At 45.2% G+C, this 20076-nt stretch overlaps 2 protein-coding genes across 2 annotated transcripts; one reads left to right on the forward strand and one right to left on the reverse strand.

Annotated features, from left to right (window-relative positions):
• Positions 1–393: 393 nt before the first annotated feature.
• On the forward strand, positions 394–7859 carry unk (unk zinc finger). The gene is made up of 14 exons (XM_038974896.1): positions 394–623; positions 1134–1343; positions 2079–2255; positions 2406–2536; positions 2640–2775; positions 2902–3019; positions 3198–3285; positions 3400–3767; positions 4826–5042; positions 5399–5494; positions 5577–5762; positions 5924–6105; positions 6274–6534; positions 6683–7859. The coding sequence occupies exons 1-14, from the start codon at positions 475–477 to the stop codon at positions 6833–6835; spliced, it is 2472 nt and encodes an 823-aa protein (XP_038830824.1). The 5' UTR covers positions 394–474; the 3' UTR covers positions 6836–7859.
• On the reverse strand, positions 6949–19465 carry LOC120029610 (protein unc-13 homolog D-like). The gene is made up of 34 exons (XM_038974897.1): positions 19260–19465; positions 18231–18263; positions 18057–18107; positions 17769–17825; positions 17512–17619; positions 17273–17332; positions 17060–17126; positions 16673–16853; positions 16441–16485; positions 16275–16346; positions 16078–16147; positions 15814–15918; positions 15379–15471; positions 15193–15293; positions 14992–15109; positions 14782–14903; positions 14114–14204; positions 13956–14012; positions 13712–13809; positions 13513–13564; positions 13299–13429; positions 13050–13170; positions 12013–12165; positions 11758–11853; positions 11356–11562; positions 10744–10818; positions 10539–10618; positions 10247–10361; positions 9104–9175; positions 8871–8954; positions 8668–8788; positions 8457–8580; positions 8054–8271; positions 6949–7978 (listed from the first exon to the last, which is right to left on the reverse strand). The coding sequence occupies exons 1-34, from the start codon at positions 19320–19322 to the stop codon at positions 7869–7871; spliced, it is 3351 nt and encodes a 1116-aa protein (XP_038830825.1). The 5' UTR covers positions 19323–19465; the 3' UTR covers positions 6949–7868.
• Positions 19466–20076: the final 611 nt, after the last annotated feature.

Genomic DNA, 20076 nt, shown 5'->3' on the forward strand with positions numbered 1-20076 from the left:
CAGTTTTGAAACTGCAGGAAAAGTGTAGTAACTGCAGTCGACTGTGGTATCTTGGAAGTAGTAATTGCAAAATTCTGTTTTGAAAGTTAAATAAAAAGTTGAGCATGTTTTGTAACTAATAGTTCATGAATGACCACACACGTGGGAAACCGTGTAATATTGTTATTTATTATTTGGTTTGCACATAACACATTTCATATGTGTGACTCAAACGTCAAGTACAACTTTATGTATGCTCCATCTAATAAAGATAATTGTTTTATGTTAAAATTATATTTCTGTCTTTCACTGACTGCAGTTTAAAGGCAAATGGGACAGACAATGTTGAACTACATGCCCCACAGTTCTTAGCAAACCGTTCGAACTGACGCTTCCACTTCCTCGTACCAGGCGCAAGCGCGCAAAGGTAAAGAATGCGGACTTCGTCGCACACTGGAAACAGAACGCTGGTACAAAAGCTTCAAAGAGGAAAACATGTCGAAAACACACACAAAGCCCCCGTCCTCGTCGGGGGCTACGACCTCCGGTGGACCTTCTTCCTCCTCATCCTCCTCGCCCGCAGGTGGCACGACGTCTCCCGCCAACGTCCTGCACGTACAGCCTGAGAAACCTCAACACTACACGTACGTAGACCACACAACCTCACGTGTATAAACACACCCAAACACCACTGACGTTCGGATAATTAGTTAAATTGCTCCTGTCGGGTTTGAATTTAAGTATTTTTTACCAGCTATCTCTGGTCTGCATTAGTGTGTACCAATTCTAGTTAGGCAATATAAGTGAGAGGCCTACTGTTGACTGAGTTGGCGTGGTTTGGATCTGTACAGTAGCCCTGGACTGTTTGGGGACATTTTATGTCAGGATATGATAATATGCCGTCAAATTACAGTATAAGACACTTTAATTGGTGTAATGGTCCATAAGTGGTTCATAAGTTGTCTTTATGTGTCAGTGTGTTTTTGAGAGCGAGTCTGAGGGGGACATGTTTACATCTGCAACATAGGTGAAAAGTTGTGATAACTAATACGTGCAGCTTGCTATTGTTATTTTTTTGGTATTAAATATACGACATGCACTAATGTACTACTCCTATATCTCTACCCATTTCCTCTCTTTCCCGCTCTATGCAGGTATCTGAAGGAGTTCAGGACAGAACAGTGTCCTCTGTTTGTGCAGCACAAGTGTACCCAGCACCGGCCCTTTGCATGCTTCCACTGGCACTTTCTGAACCAGCGGCGCCGCAGGCCCATCCGCAGGCGGGACGGAACCTTCAACTACAGTCCAGACGTCTACTGCACCAAATACGACGAGGGCACAGGCACCTGCTCTGACGGGGATGAGTAAGTGTGTGTGAGAGAGGAAGAGAAAGATTTTTTATTTGATCTATTGGTACAAAAGACAGAGACTTGTTTTCTTCACTATTTTATGGTGCACTAAAACCAATGTTTTTGGGGGGGTCTCAAATCTGTCCTATTAGGTAAATTCTTGAGTTCCCCACATTAAAGGCATGGACAGACTGGTAGGATTTGCCCGGCTGAGAGTACTTTGCACCTCTGATCAGAGTGCCGGCAGTAATTTTCAAACCGATTGTACATGTAGTAACGGGCGAAAATTATGACTGTCAATGGCCAACAGCGGGTGGTCCCTATAACACACCGCGCCGACACCAAGTGAACAAATGGCCCCGTACTGTGCAGACTGACAATCGGTGTGATGAGTTTCATCCTAAAGATACACAGAACATGCTCTACATTGCATAATAAAGCACCTAAGAATCTGAGATTGAGATTTGTTTTCAGATTGAGGGTACTGTATCAATGAGGTGTACCCATTCAGTTGAATAGCTGAGGTGATCGTTGTTGACTGCTGTGATTTGCAGCTGAAAACAGCACCCCTCCCCCCCTCTGGGCCATGCCTCAGGCAGATCAGGAGAAGTGCTGACACATTATCACTTTCACACACTCAGCCTATTAACACACACAGGGGGAATGCTAATGAGGAAGACTGTAGCTCTGAGACAATATCACATGACCCAGCAAGATATTTAGTTTGTTTTCCCAATTTGTGATTTCCAGATGTCCGTACCTGCATCGTACGGCGGGCGACACAGAGCGGCGGTACCACCTGAGGTACTATAAGACGGGCTCCTGTATCCACGAGACGGATGGGAAGGGCCACTGCAGTAAGAACGGCTCCCACTGCGCCTTTGCACACGGATCACATGACCTACGATGTCCCGTCTACGACGTCAGGTACAGGAGTATACAGTGCAGCGGAGACATATCTTCTGTTCGTCTTCAAATTAAGGTTTAGTTTAATGACCCAAAGCCAGAGATTTCTGTTTCATTGTTCCACTTTCTAACGGGTCTCGTTGCCATGTGCACCCCTCTTCCCCTCTCCAGGGAGGTGCAGGTGATGGAGTCTCAAGGGGGGTCGGGGGCTGCTGAGGGAGGAGGGGGGGAGGGCCAGTCGGGGCTGGCGGCCAGTACCGCCCTCATTGAGAAAATCCTGAGTGAGGAACCGCGTTGGCAGGGTACGAATATACACATGCACATCCTTTAACTGATCAATTGATGTTCCATGTGAAGGCCATGATTCCAATGCTACTACATTTCTCTCCCTTTCTCTCTCTGTAGATAACACCTATGTGTTGTCCCACTACAAGACAGATCTGTGTAAAAAGCCTCCTCGTCTGTGTCGCCAAGGTTACGCCTGTCCCTACTACCACAATAGCAAAGACAGGCGGCGTAGTCCACACAAACACAAATACAGGTACAAAACATGCACACATCCATTTGACACACACAGGTCATATGACCTGTTTTTAAAAATATATTATTTACTTGTGTCCCAAAAACAATACTAAAGTGTGTGGGGTCTCTCTCTCTCCCTCTCCAGAGCGCTGCCGTGCCCAGCGGTGAAGCACAGTGAGGAGTGGGGAGATCCCAGTAAGTGTGAGGTGGCAGAGGGATGCCAGTACTGCCACACACGCACAGAGCAGCAGTTTCACCCTGAGGTACGTGATGCGGTCCGTCCAAACTTCAGAAACATGCTCCTTGTCTCAAATTATAACTACGTCATCCGTTTATATCATTGGCAGATTTGTGCCAAAGTTCGAGTTAGCTACATTTGCTTAACACAAATTAGAACTCTATATTAAATGACAGTGTGTTTTGTCTGATGTGCCTCTCCAGATCTATAAGTCCACGAAGTGTAATGATATGCAGCAGTGTGGCAGCTGCCCCCGGGGCCCCTTCTGTGCCTTTGCACACCTTGACAACAGTAAGTGTCTCAACACCCTAATCGTGTTGTAAAATGAAAGTTAGCAAAATCGTGTTGTAAAATGATAGTTAGCAAGTAAGTAACTGATCTACTCTTTCTCCTCCTGTCCCATAGAGCCCCCTATCAGTGAAGAACCCTCGTTTCAGACCCCCAGCTCCCCACCTCTCCTCCCAGGACCCCAAGACCCTCACCCTGCCCAGGAAGGATGCTCCAGCCCTGGGGGCCGAGGTGGAAGATCTGGGTCTCTGTCTGGAGGTCCGTTCTCCCCGTCAGGGGGGGGGTGTGTGGCAGAACAAGGCCTGTTAGGGAGGGTGCTGTCGTTGTGTGAGGACGTGTGTGGGGGAGGCGAACCCCTCTCCCCCTGGGCTGGGGAGGGGGGGTACGGTAGGGCACCGGGGTACGAGAGGGAAGACCATGCCAAACAGAAGAGTTTTACCATGGACCAGCGCAACAGAGAAATGGCGTCTCATCACAGCAAACAGGTACCTTTTTATTGTTGTCAAAATCAACCAGCTTCGAACTATAATTACACATTAGAAAGAGGAGGAAGGGATGCGCTACTAAGGTACACAATAGTACATTTTGGTAGACAGAAGGTGCTCTTTGGTAAAAGGGGTAAATTGGTCATCAAAAAGAAAGGAGGACCAAGGCACTCTTCATATAATTCATTAAAATGCCTTTATTTGTATGGCATGTTCAATAGAATCAAAGTTTTAAAAATATGACTGTGAGAAGTGTCAAGAATAAGAAAGCAATATATTCCATAGTACACTAGAACACAGCAAAACATGAAGTTTTTGGATTTACAAACTACAGGCCACTAAATACCCTGGTTTAAATGAAGATATGGATTTCTCACCCTTCCTGTAGGGTCGTGATGGGTCCATTTGCTGTCATCTAGTGGACATTTTTGCTCAATTGCCCTCAGCTATGTTTAGACTGTTGTTCATGTTTTGCTGTGGTCTAGTGTACTATGGAATATATTGCTTTCTTATTCTTGACACTTCTCACAGTCATATTTAAGGTTAGAACTACCTTTTAGTGTTCTGATACTTCTAGCTTGGAGTTGTACTTTTATGATAACAGCTACAGTATTTCACATTTTTAATGTGTATAGTATTGCTTACTAGGTGTGTCCAATCAATTTTGTAACCATTCCCTCTTCTAATTAGGGCTAATTGGAAAAGCTGTTCAAAAGAGGACATTGTATTATTTCTTTGTACTCCCTGACGAAGGCCATGCAGCCGAAACGTCGGATTTTTAAAATGTTGTTTCTATTGAACATGCCATACAAATAAAGGCATTTTAATGAATTATATGAAGAGTGCCTTGGTCCTCCTTTCTTTTTGATAATTACACATTATTGGCTTGGGTGTCTGTTGCTGCTTCAGCCAGCTTGTCATTCATTGTCTTGATGTCTCTGTAAGGCAGCAATATCACATTGTTGAAAGCAGAAACTATTAGGCGACATTGCTTATTGTACTATAACTACACCAGTCTGTATAGAAGATACCATCACCACCCTTCTCGCTCTCTCTAGGACCTGCTGGTGTTCCTCCCAGTGGGTAGTCCTCTGAGTCTGTCATCGAGTGTTCCCTCCAGCCTGGCAGCCACCCCTCCCAGCCCTGCCCCTCCTGGACCCCTGCACCAGGGCCACCACCTCCACCATGGAGCCCCAGCACCAGGCCTCTTCTCGGGCATGAATGCCAACGCACTGCCCTTCTACCCCACCAGCGACACCGTAGAGTCTGTAGTGGGTGAGTCAGTCACACAGGCACAGTAGACTTTTGAAACTCTTATTACTCTTAGTCAGAGGAGCTAGCCATTTGTAAAATTAGCTGACTATTGTAGTTCACTTCCTAACATTACATTCAATTAAAAAAAATATTTATCCCGGAGGGGCAATTACATGGGATATCGCTGAATAATATTGCCACTTGATTGCTGCCGTACAGATCTGACAGACTGATGTTTTGGTTAATAATGTGGGACAGATCTGACGGACTGATGTTTTGGTTAATAATGTGGGACAGATCTGACGGACTGATGTTTTGGTTAATAATGTGGGACAGATCTGACGGACTGATGTTTTGGTTGATAATGTGTTGTATAGAGTCAGCTCTGGATGACCTGGACCTGAACGACTTTGGCATGTCTGCCCTGCAGAGAAGTCTGGACAGCAGCTCAGCTCTTCCCAGAGCCATGCTGGGTAAGTATGGAGCCTAGACACACGCACACGCCTGAGTGGAATTTCATGATTGATTGATTTAAATTATTGGTTGATGTTGCAGGAGGAAATCAGCTCCAGAGCTCTGCTCCTGTCAACATTCCAGGAACCCTCTGCAGCTCTGCCCCTTTCAGCTCCCCCTCGCCCTCTCCACCAATCAGAACCCACCAATCGCCATTCTTCTCCTCCCATCTATCGCAGCCCAGCAAATCAGAAAGCAGCTTCTTGGGGCCATCGCATAGCTCTTTAGGTTTGTGGATATCTTTTTAGATCATGTATTTTTCTGCCCAAATCCTACAAAATTCGAGGGTTTTAAAATGTGTATAATTTCTTTAATTCTCCCATACATTCCAAAGACACCTCAGCTAAATATCTAAATGTCTCATGTGTTCCATGTCTCCTGTATTGCAGGTCTGAATGGTATGAGCAGTAGTATCTGGGAGCACCCATCAGGCCAGGGTTCTCCCGGTACGCCCCCGGCCCTGCTACCCACCATGGGCCAGAGCATGGAGACAGCCCGGGTCCGACAGGAACTAGACGATGCTAACAGACTACTGAAACACTGGGACCACACCTGGAGACATACAGCACAGGTACGAGAAGTGGGAGTGGGTTTGTGTGTGTGTGCATGTTAGTGTACACCAATAAACCAACAGATGGGTCAGACTAAAACATTTTCCCTCTCTTCCTTCCCCCTTTCTCCCTCTGTTGCTCTCTCCCTCTTTTTTCTCATCTCACTCTACATCCCGCTCTCACTCCAGTCGTGGGCGGTGTTGAAGTCGGATGCAGAGGAGTCTCGTGGCTCGGCCGGTCGGTCAGCTCTTGAAGCGGAGCGGGCGAGGCAGGCTGAGGAGACGGCAAAGAGACAGACCTCCCTCCTCCAGGAGGCACTGGAGAGCATGAGGACAGGAGAGAACCCTCACTTGGGCCTCCACCAGCTCCAGCTGCTCCACAGACTGCCTCTAGAGTCTGTCCTCAGTTTGCAGGCCCAGCTCTGTACATGTCTACACACTGTGGAACAGGTAAAGGAGACACACCGATATTTACAGTATACACATGCAAACTCACATACACACAGAGCTTTGCTTGTTGGTGTGAAACATTCCCCAACTAACCAGCAGACTATTCACTTTTTCCTCCCCTCTCCCTCTCTTTCATCCCCCTATCCAGGTGGTGTATAGAAAGCAGTGTCAATGTTGTGTGACGTGTGGAGAGCAGGGATCGGTCTCTCTGCCCTGTGGACATGGTCTACTGTGTAACAGCTGCACCAGCTCTACAGAGTGCCCCCTTTGCCCAGAACAGAACCTAGATCAGTTATCCTGACCTAACTCAACTATCTATAGCCCAGATATAGATATGGTATCCTCACTCAAAGACCAGCCCAAAGACCAGCCTCCGGTCCATATTGTCACTGATTCAAGATCAGATTTTTTTTATTTTTACATGCACTACCTGTCCATAAGAAATGATTCAGGATCAGCTCTCTAATCACAGACCTGGCTTTAACCATTACAAGCTGAACCACAAATCTGACTCAGTTGTTAAAGGCATGCATGATCCAGACAGCCATCTCATGATGCAGCCTAAGTGGGCCACCATTTGAAGGAGTACAAGGTTTTAGTTTTTACCGTTAGTTATTATTGTTTTGCTAATGAGACTTATAGTCCGAGGAAGAATAGGGCTGCATCTCAATAGTATAAAAAGGCTTCCTCTCCTTGTCTCCTTCACACTGATCTGAAACTACAGGAAGGACATATGGTGGAAGCCTACAAAGAAATTGCAGATAAAGGAAGGAAAGCCATGTTAAACTATTTGGACGCAGCAGTCTGTGTTGCTTACAGATAGTTTCTGTGCGTGACTGACTCAGGTTTGCAGTCTGTAATATTATTATTCTTCGTTAACCGGAAAGATGGGAGCATGTTAAAACAATCAAGAAAAATGTACTATTGTAGTGTGTAGTCTGAAATGATGCCGATTTTCATTTAATAACAAGGCGCTTCACGTTAACTCAAATGCCAGCCTTTTTTTAATCAAAATCTATGTATAATGTTTCTGGGGCATAATTTACATTTGCAAGCATTTTGATATTTCACAGTATGTCAAACTCGTGTCAAATATACATAGTTCTTGTATGTCATACTTGCTACATGCACTGACTACACCAGGTGTCAGGCTTTGGAAACAGCAGGGGTGTGTGGGTGTGTTGATAACCAGTGAAAAGACACGATCACTACTATACATAGACCTGGCACAAAGTTCACACCTTGTCCTACTGCATCCACCAACAGTGTTTCATTTTGTGTGTTTTGGTATAGAAAAATAAAACAAATTTATATTTTTGGATGAAGCTGTGTTATTATTGTTTCCCGTCCTGGGACTGTTTCTCTCTCTGTCTGCGTTTCTTCACAAACAGCTGAGCCTCCCTCTCTCCTCTCCTCGACTCCAACAGCTTCAGGATACTGTCATCTGGAGAGAACACACACACTTCAGTATCATGCACCTTTGTGTTTAATTTTCACAGAATTGAATTCCAAATCATACCGTTTGGTTTAGGGTGCATGAGCGGCAGGCGTATCTGGGCCGGGGAGGGGTCTGGCTTGTGCCCCTGTCTGTCCCCTGATCCCCCTCCGACCCCCGGCACTGCCTTCAGAGCCAGGAAGGCCTCCCCCTCGAAGTCGTCTGTTGTCAGGGTGTCATAGTCCAACACTGTCACCACCAGACACGCTCCCGCAGCCTGGCACTGCTCCACTGACACCAGACTGACCGGGAGTACATAAAGAAGAGGGGAATGAGAGTGGGATATGGGAGAGATAATTACTTGTATAGTTCCTAAGGGCAGGGATGAGTAGGAGGCAAGGTTAAAGTTGGAAAGATCTGAGAGACTTGGATTATCCGCTGCCACCAATGTAGCGACGGAAGGGCAGCAGTTGGAGCTAGTGCTTACAACTCGAAGGCCTCGTCGAACAGGGGGTTGAGGTCACAGTTCTTGATCTGGGTGGTGCGAGGCTCCACCTCAGAAAACACATGACCAGGCTCCAGACGCAACTGGACAAACGGATCACTGGAACCTGGAGAGAGACAGGAGACATCTGATCTGTAAGAAGACCTGTCTAGTAGACCTGTCTAGAAGGAGACAAGGAGAGGAAACCAATTACCGTTGGAGTCCATGGGTAGGAGGTTAGCTGCATTCAACACTTCCACTCTGAGTCTATGGTCAGACCTCCTGTAGGATGCTAGTAGTGTGACCGCGCCGTACTTCTCTCCACTGTAAACCTTCTGTTACACAAACACAGATTCAATGTATTCTCTATAGCAATGCTTTTTACTGTTATACAACACAAATAAAATAGGCTCTTACCTGCTCCCATACTTTTCTATCCAGGAATTTCTCTATGAGCTGCTTGCAGTTGAGAGAGTTGTGTGTCAGATGAGCTTTCAGAATCTCAATGAATGAGTAGAGAGAGGAAAGAGAGTTATTGTATAGTGTTTATAACCCAAGATCCCCCCCCCATTTAATGTTTCTACATGTCCTTATAGAACCATTATATGTTTCTAACAATATAATGTGAAATGTAACCAACATGAACTCACCTTGTAGCTGTCAATGTGAAGAGTATCCAGTGGCAGTCCATTCCCCTCAGCATGAAAACACTGCTCCAGACACTGCAACACACAGTCAGAAATGTTCTGAAGTGTGTATTTAAGAATAATGTATTAATCTGGAGTGTGTACTCAGTACTATACCAACCTGGAGTGTGTACTCAGTACTTAACTAACCTGGAGTGTGTACCCAGTACCATTCTAACCTGGAGTGTGTACCCAGTACCATTCTAACCTGGAGTGTGTGCTCAGTACTTAACTAACCTGGAGTGTGTACCCAGTACCATTCTAACCTGGAGTGTGTACTCAGTACTTAACTAACCTGGAGTGTGTACCCAGTACCATTCTAACCTGGAGTGTGTACCCAGTACTTAACTAACCTGGAGTGTGTACTCAGTACTTAACTAACCTGGAGTGTGTACCCAGTACCATTCTAACCTGGAGTGTGTACTCAGTACTATACTAACCTGGAGTGTGTACTCAGTACTTAACTAACCTGGAGTGTGTACTCAGTACTTAACTAACCTGGAGTGTGTACCCAGTACCATTCTAACCTGGAGTGTGTACTCAGTACTTAACTAACCTGGAGTGTGTACCCAGTACTTAACTAACCTGGAGTGTGTACCCAGTACCATTCTAACCTGGAGTGTGTACTCAGTACTTAACTAACCTGGAGTGTGTACCCAGTACTTAACTAACCTGGAGTGTGTACCCAGTACCATTCTAACCTGGAGTGTGTACTCAGTACTTAACTAACCTGGAGTGTGTACCCAGTACCATTCTAACCTGGAGTGTGTACTCAGTACTTAACTAACCTGGAGTGTGTATCCAGTACTTAACTAACCTGGAGTGTGTACCCAGTACCATTCTAACCTGGAGTGTGTACTCAGTACTATACTAACCTGGAGTGTGTACTCAGTACTTAACTAACCTGGAGTGTGTACTCAGTACTTAACTAACCTGGAGTGTGTACCCAGTACCATTCTAACCTGGAGTGTGTACTCAGTACTTAACTAACCTGGAGTGTGTACTCAGTACTTAACTAACCTGGAGTGTGTTCCCAGTACCATTCTAACCTGGAGTGTGTACTCAGTACTTAACTAACCTGGAGTGTGTACCCAGTACCATTCTAACCTGGAGTGTGAATTGCAGTCGTTGACAGAACACCATGAGTCCATCCTCCTGCTTCTGCTGTGTAGCTACCTGGTATAAGGTCCTTATGGAGTTAGTCCACAACGGAGTCAACAGACTGGGGAAGGAAGGAAGAGTGGAGATGAGGAGAATATTTGAAAGGCTTGTCAACTACTATAAGATATTCATACAGGTATGCTGGAACAAAGAGGGTGATACATGTTCAGTACCAGTTGAACAACAAAGATTGTGTGATCGGCGCTACAGCTATGTGTGTACGTGCGTGTACCTGTACCTGTTGAAGTTCTCTTGGACTAGGTTCTCATTCATGTACTGCAGTTCTCTCTCCAGATATTTTATCAGGGGAACCACAGCCTACGATAGGGGACACATGGAACAGTTCATGTCAGTTACAGTAATATGCTTTTCATAAGTCAAGGAAATGTTTGTCTATAAATTCAGTATTGCTGAATCGGAAATGGCTGACGGCAGTTTCTTACTTCTTCAGTGGACTTGGAGGGGATTCTGCATCGAGTAGACATGCTGCGGACGTACATCGCAATGTCTGAATTCAGCTGGAGAGAGCGAGAGAGAGATACTTCAATAACTATAAACTATATTAATGAAGGTGACTATAGGCCAATTTCTGAAGCGTTTGGGTCTTAAAGGGCGGCTGAACTTCCTGGTTTGGCCTTGTTTAAGATTTGGTTCATGAAGAAATGCTAGAGGCCAAGACTGAATTCTAAATGTGAGTTGAGGTGTGTTCAGTTCGCTTGAACGTTTGCTACGTTGCGGAACGGTTTGTACTAAACGACACGTTTCCCCAAAACTTTCTTGTAAGTTCTTGAACAGACTTTGAGGTACGTTTGCTCCCGTTTGGTGGGTGTGGCGTGGTGTGGCTTGAAGCATTGAGTGATGTATTTAAAGGGAAGTGGCCATGCTGACAGCGTTCCCCAACCCAAACCCTCCCTGTTTTTTAACTGGTCATTCAGTACAGCACCGTTTCCATTCAATTGAACGTTCCAGAACGTAAAAACGTACTGAACGTAGCCCTGGTCTAGGTCTCTTTTGACTCCTCCATTGAACCCCACCCCTCTCTCCTACACCCCTACCTTCCGTCCAACGGTCTCTAAGGCAGAGCGTATCTCTTTGTTGAGGACCCCCTGTGCATGCTGCAGCTGTGAGGGGAGCACGTTGTGGAACTGAGGGTCCCCTATCACGTGAAGGGTACGTTCTCGAAGCCCTGCCCAGTTGAGTTGCTGGGGCAGGCGGATCAGCACTGACCTCAGGTGTTCCAAGTCATTCACTACTACACACAGCTGGGGGGGGGGGGGGGGGGGTGAAAGAGAGAGAGACACAGAGAGATGGCGATGAACATAATTCACTTAAATGTAGTTGAGAGAAGAGGAGATAGACACACAAAAATTGTGATTGAGATGGACACAAGTAGAAAGAGAGAAGGAAAATAAATGAAAGTGGATAGAGGATAGAGGGAGGAGTGTTCTTCCCCTCACCATGTTGACAGCACTGCCGGGGTCTGAGTTCTCAGACAGCTCCCTGACCCGCTCCTTCAGGATACGACAGTAGTTCATCACAATCTTACACACGTCCTGAACGCACACCGCGCACACCCACAAAAAATTAGCAAAAACGTGTATGCCAACAATAGTAAATGTGTGTATGATAATGTATGATAGAGCATGTCCTTGTCTGGTTATGATGAGATACTATGTGTACTTGCATGACAATGTATGTTTATGATGCAGTACCTCAGTGAGTTTGACCATGAGCATGAAGGCCTCCTCAGGGTCTGGCCAGGAGAGTTGCTCCCACAGCTGACAGATGGGCTGGACACAGGTCACCAGGTCTACTGCTGACGAACTGTGTTTTATGGGCACCGGGCCCGACTGCAGCGGCTGGAGCTGGGAAAGACAGGAGAGAGAGAGGGAGTGACTATTTTACCTGGCTTTAAAAGACACACTCCAGACATTTTTTTACTTTTCCTGTTGAAAAACAATATCCCACGTATAAATACAGTCATGTAGACAAAAATATTTTTTGAGGAAAATAGGGCTTTTTTTTGTTGCAAACTTCAAGATGTAGGCCATTTAGGGAGTTGGTCTGATGGTGCCCTCTGATGTCATCGGCCTCCCCCCTTGCTTGGAGGGAAAAGTAGAGGAGCAATAGAGAACAAAATAGGGAAGTCCAATCCCCTCACTTGTGCCAAATCACGAGGATACCTCGACCACCTATCGAGATGTGCCTTTTGTTGAGTATATCAGGTGATAAATGAGGTGAAAAGGAGACTGGAGTGCAACTTTAAGGTGTACAGTGAATATTTTAGCTGGTATCTATTCTACTTAATTATATTATTCTATTCAATTATTGTAAAAACTGGTAGACTGAAAGGACTGTATAGGTTGTGTTGCTGATGTTGGTATGGGCTACCGTGGAATTGTGTCGGTAAGAACACACAGAGAGATGGAGAACAGTTCAAAAGGCTATAGCCTATTTTAATCATAGAATGTAATAGCAGGGATGATAGGATGGTACAGATGATTTATTTTCAATAAATATATCAACAGGTAAAAGGTATAACCTACTGAACTACTACAAACACCGAAAGGTATCAACTGGAGGTTTGTCAGGCTGCCACTAATTGCCTGCAGGTGTGTGTATTTAACCTGGCGAAGGGGCTGAAGTCTCCCTCTGCTGGAGGGAGAATGGGCGGGATAATGGTAGTTTTGATTGAGGAGTGGGTGGAATGCCATTCTATTCTAGGTGTTGTGTTATAACAGTATGTTACCTGGTCCACCTGTACAGCTCTCTCCACCCTGCCCTGAGTGGTGCTGAAGGCCTTGTTCAACCAATAGGGAAGCGCCTCACGGAAGCCCTCATGGAAGTTAGTCAGCTCCAACAGTTTACCCCTGAAACAACACAACAGCCTTAGCTCTATCATATAGTGTAGTAGTGTGAAGTACTGAGTATGTGTAAGGGAGTAGTGTGTAAGTAGTGTGTACTACTGAGTATGTAGCATAAGGGAGTAATCTCTGACCTTTTCTGTAGGAAGGCCTTGTCTTTGTGGATGACCTGTAGACTTAGGTAGAGAGGGAACAGGCTATTGGCTAGACTCTGCTCCATCTCACCCTCCAACAGGCTGAGAGTGTCTCTCACCTCCCCTGCCAGCTACAGGAGAGAGAGGGGAAAAGGTGTGAGTTATACAGAGGAGAGAGAGAGGTAGAGAGTAAAAAACGCTGGACTCCACTTACCAGGAAGTCCAGCTTTTGGTAGACTACAGTGAACACATCCACCTGCACAGCACTACAGAGAGAGAGAGAGAGAGAGAGAGAGAGAAACAACCCCATTCAAGTCCATTCATATGATAAACAACCAGACCTTCTTCGTATTGAAGACAGATAATGACACCTCCCACTATACTTATGTTCTGTATGGTCGTCTGTCTCTTACCTGACAAACACTCTATTCCAGCAGTCCTTGTTGTGCTTGATGTCCTGCTGTACTTCACCTATCAGCCTAGAGAGAGCACTCACGGTCTCTGTCAGGTCCTGGGATGAGGGAAATGGGGGGTGGGGGGGTGGAAAGAGAGATAAAGTTACAGAATGTGTATAAAGGGAAAGTGTGTAAAGAAGTGCATGATGTGCTTTGAAATTGATATGTGGGAGGGGTCTCTCTTCCTTTGTCTGTAGCCTACCTTGTTCATGGGCTGGTGTAACCCTTTCTTTATGGTGAACCACTCCTGTGTACCAGACTGAGGCAAACAAAGACATTTAGTCTTACAGAGTAATAGCTCTGTGGATCTTTCACAGTATTAACTGTAGACTTCATAGTAGTCTTTCTATATGTACTTACATGCACAGCCTCGTTGACCTCGTCATGTAGGTCAAACTGAGCTGCGTTCAGCTTCTGAAATGCCTGCGTCTTACAGACCTGAGACAGGATCCTACAACAAGACAACACACAGGTTGTTCATTAGCTCTGTTTTAATAAACACACACACACACACACACACACACACACACACACACACACACACACACACACACACACACACACACACACACACACACACACACACACACACACACACATTTGACAGTAAACAAAATGACAACAGACTTTCAGCACGCTTGTAGGGAAGGACATTCAACAAGCACAGCACTTACACAAATAACTGATGATTGGCTGAGAGAAATTGATGATAAAAATATTGTGGGGGCTGTTTTGTTAGACTTCAGTGCGGCTTTTGACATTATCGATCATGGTCTGCTGTCGGAAAAACGTAAGTGTTATGGCTTTACACCTGATAGGTCAAATTGGGGCCTTGGCAGCAGCTAATGGGGATCCATAATTAATACAAATACAAACACACACACACACACACACACACACACACACACACACACACACACACACACACACACACACACACACACACACACACACACACACACACACACACACACACACACACACACACACACACACACACACACACACACACACACACAGCAGGGTACCTGAGCAGTCTGTGTAAGCGAGGGGTAGCGTCCTGCGTTGGAGGAAAGATGTCTCTGTATTTGGCCACGAGACACAGTCCATAATGCAGGAAACCACGTAGAGAGTCCCCTAGCTCCTGTTTCTGTACACATATGTTTGTGTTTATTTCTTTAGTAAATGATATACACAGTATATAATATGCAATAAAAGCAAAGTAAAGCCTGTCTTACCTGTTGGTAGGGTAGATCCTGCTGGTGCCAGTGGTACTCTATACTGGTCAGCTGCTGGAGCAGCACTGAGGAATCCACCTCTAAACTTTGGTATAGTTTACTGTAGGCCATCCACTTCCTATAAAACATATAGTGTCAATTTGAACATGTAAACGAGTGTAGATGTGTGTATGTGTTTTGAGTGTGTGGTAGCCTACTTACGCAAGGTCCTGCAGGAAAGGCGAGAGGTTACACTGAGTGGCGTAGAGTTCCAACAGGGTCTGTCCCTCCCCACACAACTCCCCCTTCCATGGAACACTACCCTGAGGCAGGTGTATTACCTTCACAGATTAACCACTAGATGTACAGGTATATGACTGTCAAATGTTGGAACTGAACATTTATTACCTGCTGCTTAGCGATGTAAGACTGGACAAACTGCAGTAGGATCCCACAGTAGTTGACGTAAGCACTACGACCAGCACTCAAAGTCCCGTCTCTCTGTCACAGACAAACAAACACTATAATCGGTCTGTTTCTTTTTTCACATACAATAAAATACAATTGTACAGCAGACACATCACCAACTACAAGTGATAACCTGAGCTTACTATAGATCAACAACTATTAATAACTGTTAATTAAACATTGTTTAAAAAAAATCATATATCTCACAGTTACTGTAAGAGAAAGACCACCCTGCTCCTTTGGTGTTTCTCTCATCCGTCTGACTAGATGTGTAGATTGACAATTTTGGTTTTGTGTGTTCATTACGTTGACCAATTCTGCTTAATTAAACATAAGTTGCCACTAGAGAGTTGTAGAGGGACTCGAGCTCCATACCTCTTTATGGATGAATTTGAGCTGCAGATGACACTGGCCCCGATCTGGATAAGTCTCTGTCCTCGGCTCCAGAACATACCAGTTATCCTCTGTACAATGCAGGTCCTTCACACACACACACACACACACGCACGCACGCACGCACGCACCCACACACACACACACACGCACACACCCCCACACACACACACACACACACACATTAGGAGTGTTGCTTGGTGAGCATCAGGGTGGGTGAGCATGTGTGTTTTGGAACTGCTTTACCTTCAGTCTCAGCACAATGCTTCCCAAGTAATCATCCTGGCCTTTCTCCTTCTTAGCATCTTTGATCATCCTGAATGGGGTCAGAAACGATCAACATTGGGATAATGTGTGTGTGTGTGTGTGTGTGTGTGTGTGTGTGTGTGTGTGTGTGTGTGTGTGTGTGTGCGCGCGAGTGCGTGTGTGTGTGCAAGCTCTACCTCCTCAGTCCATGGAAATTGGTTCGGATCTCCTCTAGCTTCTGTGCCAGAGACAACTCCTCATCCTTGTCCCTATGAGAGAGAGATTGATCCGAATGAATATGAAGTAACAGGTTGAGTTTCTTTTACTTCAACTTAACAGAACAGTGGTTTACTGGAAACTCACCACATCTCGATGTGGAAGCTGGCCACTGTAGTGTCTTCAAACTCCCTACCAGCCCAGGGGAAGAAATATGTTTACAATCTCCATGAGAGACACCACATGGAGTAGCTTCAGTGTTTACTTTGTCAGGATGTTCAGGGGGACCAGGCTATTTCAAGGCACCCTTTGTAAAGTAAACTCATAGATTTGTTATATTTATAGGTTCTAGGTGCTATGTAAATGTTCCTTCACGCACAGTACGAAGGTCTGGTTCCAGATGGGGTTGAGGGTCTGTTTCTTTGTGTCTGTCGTGTAAACCTTCTCGTCTGAGGCGGCGTCCTTCACCACGGCTTTACGGGGTTTAGGTCTGGACCGCCGTGTCCTGCTCTCCTTCTCATCCTCCAGGATGGTCAGTAAGCAGTATGGGTCACTGAAACCTGGGGACAACATAACACAACCCACTGGAGGTCAACTATAGTTGGATTCGCAGGCCACAATAGTAGAACTTCTGCTAGATCTGTAGTTCCTAAACGGACCAACCTAAATAGAGAAATCTCTTGCCAACTCCAGATAATCTAAATAGTTCACCCTAACCCTAAATGAAATGAATTGTGTTCACAGATCTGAGGTGAGGAAGACGTACCACTGACGTCTTTTCCCAGGATGCCCGTGGCTTCCTTCACAGTGGCCATCAGACAGTAGACTGGAGGCTGTGGACAAGACTCAGACTCAGGAACTGAGAAAAATAATAGGTGGACTCTTGCATGCGACAAAATCCCCCTTAGATACTGTATAGGTAAATACTGCTGGGTCAAATGGCTTCTCATAGACCTTTGAAACTCCTCTGCTAACTCACCTCTGTGTTCTGGACCCTCTCTGTCAGACTCTGGTGTTCATCCACTGCCATAGAGAAAGCCTAAAGGGGGAGGGGTAGTTTGATAGCAACAAGGTATTAGTATTGGGACAATTAAATAATCAGAGCACAGCATTTGGTCTGTGAGAGGTTGAGGACAGAGAGAGTGTGGTTAGATGTCATGTAAATGAGAGGGTTAGTATATTACAGGGTTAGTTGAGTTTGTTCGGTTAGATTATCACCTCTCTGATGTATTGGTGCAGCTGGTTGTCAGTGAAGACCTCTGCCGAGGCTGGCTTCCCCAGCTTGTGGGTGATAGTGTACAGCAGCTCTTTATACAGCGACTTGAGCTGGGAGGGAGAGGATGTGGGAGAAAGAGAGAGAAGATGTACAAACATGAACCTTCAATAGGGACTCTAAAAGGACTACTAATGTAACCTGCTGTAGAAAAAAATCCAATGAAAATGAGCACAATTCTTATGAGTTATAACGATGATACCTCTTGCTCATTATGTATTCTCTCCTTCTCTTCTGGGTTCTCATTCTCCTTAAAGTCCTGAAAGTACATAGATCATGTTATCTACTGTGTGTGCTGTATTCAAGAAATGCTGAAGTCAGAGTTCATAAAGTGATTGTGTACAAACTTACTTAATAGTTTATTTGATAATGACAAATACAATCAAGACACAACATCATTGATTATGATATTCATTGCAGCACAAGGCTTTAGCTCATACTGCTTAACCACCCTTGTCCCTATGTCGAGAAAAAAAGAAGCTGGACCTACCCTCGTGTCCTTCTCTTTCCTGGTCATCCCCAGTTTACGGGCAGGGGAGCTCTGAGAGAAAGAGGGGTCACACACAATACCGTAATACAGGAAACCTTGGTTGTCGGAAGCATGTATAGCAAAATAGCATTCATATTTTGTGCATATTTAAAATAGAGGTTCTTCTCACTCTACCTGTCTCTGTCTGTTCCAAGTTGAGCCACGAGTCTGTATGGAGGCAAATGTGGAAGGGAAGCAACACAGTTTAGCCACTGGTGGTCAAGAAACCCCTGGCCCTATACTTATCCTAGAAATCCACGCCATAGATAGGCCAAATGTACCTGCTGGGTCATAGCAATTATGCAATAGTGGGGAGCTTGAGAAAGGTTTTAATGTGAAACAATCCCATGCATAGTCAGGGTGACACAAGTCAGATAGGCATCGATTCTGGCAGGGACTTCCTCATTGAAGGCGATAAAGAAACTACACTACTCCAGTCTCTACACAAATGTAGGATTGGATAAGAAATTATGCACATAAAACATGAACGCACACACACACACACACACACACACACACACACACACACACACACACACACACACACACACACACACACACACACACACACACACACACACACACACACACACACACACACACACACATACAGGTATTACAACTATGGATGTCTTGTCTGTGGTTCTTTTATGAAAAGTGAAAACACATCCCTCTCCATACAGTATCATCTGACCTCAAGTAGTACCGAGTAGTACCGAAGTATGATTCATGGTCACATCTTGTCTAGAAATACCAAATGGACTGCATGTAATGCTTACACAACGAGTACATTAACGATAATTCAAGTGTTATTAAAACATCATGACACATTTCTTCTCAATACAAAAGGTATTTTGAAGTCACTCAAAACTTAACTGATGCGGAAAATAAAGTTTTTCAAACCAATTTGACCTCAGCATCCGTTGAGGCCATCCTCCCAAACTGTTATCTAAGAGTACATCAAACTCTAAACACACACACATGAGCCTGATGATAAACATAGTGCCAAAACGCAATATAAACCCGTTCTAATAAGATGGGCCAATGCCAGGACAATAAAGGTGTTTCACAGAAGACTAATGCTTTGGATTTATTTAGTTGCGTATTACAAATATGAACACATCAAATTAACTTATTTTCTACATGACAAAGTTTGGTACTTGCCTGATCGGGAGGTTGTAGTAGGTCATCTCCTGTTCTGGAGAATCCATCCTGGCTTGTCATCATGGTTGATGTGGACGAACAGCCAAATGCCCGTCTTTGGTGAGTCTGTATGACTGCGTGTGTGTGGCTGTGTGTTGTCTGCTGTGTCTAGTGGATGGGAGGCTATACGAGAGAGCAGTGCTATCGCTTAGCAACAGGAAGTCATAATTTCCTGTTGAAGGTGGTTGCTGTAACTTGCAACCGTTTCTTTATCTTTGTCCAAATGCCATCTCTCTCTTTCTCTTGCAAACTGTATACAGTAGTGTACACACACTCAAACGCATAAACACACACACACACACACACACACACACACACACACACACACACACACACACACACACACACACACATACACACACACACACACACACACACACACACACACACACACACACACACACACACACACACACACACACACACACACACACCATCACTTTCAAGAACATAGCATGTTTCTCTCTCCCGTGCATGGTGTTCTCTTCTCGTTTGTCTCTGTTTCAACAAAACTCATCAGCCCATCACCACCAAGCTTCTGTAACCGATGTGAAATGGCTAGCTAGTTAGCGGTGGTACGCGCTAATAGTGTTTCAATCGGTGATGTCACTCGCTCTGAGACCTTGAAGTAGTTGTTCCCCTTGAAGTAGTTGAAGTAGTTGTTCCCCGAGGCTTTTGTGGCGCAATGGGTAACGATGCTTCGAGGGTGGCTGTTGTCTATGTGTGCAGAGGGTCCCTGGTTCGAGCCCAGGTAGGGGCGAGGAGAGGGACGGAAGCT

The sequence above is a fragment of the Salvelinus namaycush genome, chromosome 35 (genome assembly GCF_016432855.1).
Source record: "Salvelinus namaycush isolate Seneca chromosome 35, SaNama_1.0, whole genome shotgun sequence".
Lineage (NCBI taxonomy): Eukaryota > Metazoa > Chordata > Actinopteri > Salmoniformes > Salmonidae > Salvelinus > Salvelinus namaycush.

Excerpts from the sequence above, each read along its gene's own strand:
- unk (XM_038974896.1), top strand. The coding sequence starts at position 475 with ATGTCGAAAACACACACAAAGCCCCCGTCCTCGTCGGGGGCTACGACC. Across the intron at positions 5,043-5,398 it reads CACCGTAGAGTCTGTAGTGG|AGTCAGCTCTGGATGACCTG; the intron begins GTGAGTCAGTCA and ends TGTGTTGTATAG. Across the intron at positions 5,763-5,923 it reads GCCATCGCATAGCTCTTTAG|GTCTGAATGGTATGAGCAGT; the intron begins GTTTGTGGATAT and ends CCTGTATTGCAG.
- LOC120029610 (XM_038974897.1), bottom strand. The coding sequence starts at position 19,322 with ATGATGACAAGCCAGGATGGATTCTCCAGAACAGGAGATGACCTACTA. Across the intron at positions 11,854-12,012 it reads TCATGGTCAAACTCACTGAG|GACGTGTGTAAGATTGTGAT; the intron begins GTACTGCATCAT and ends GTGTGCGTTCAG. Across the intron at positions 10,619-10,743 it reads CCTCCAAGTCCACTGAAGAA|GCTGTGGTTCCCCTGATAAA; the intron begins GTAAGAAACTGC and ends CCCCTATCGTAG.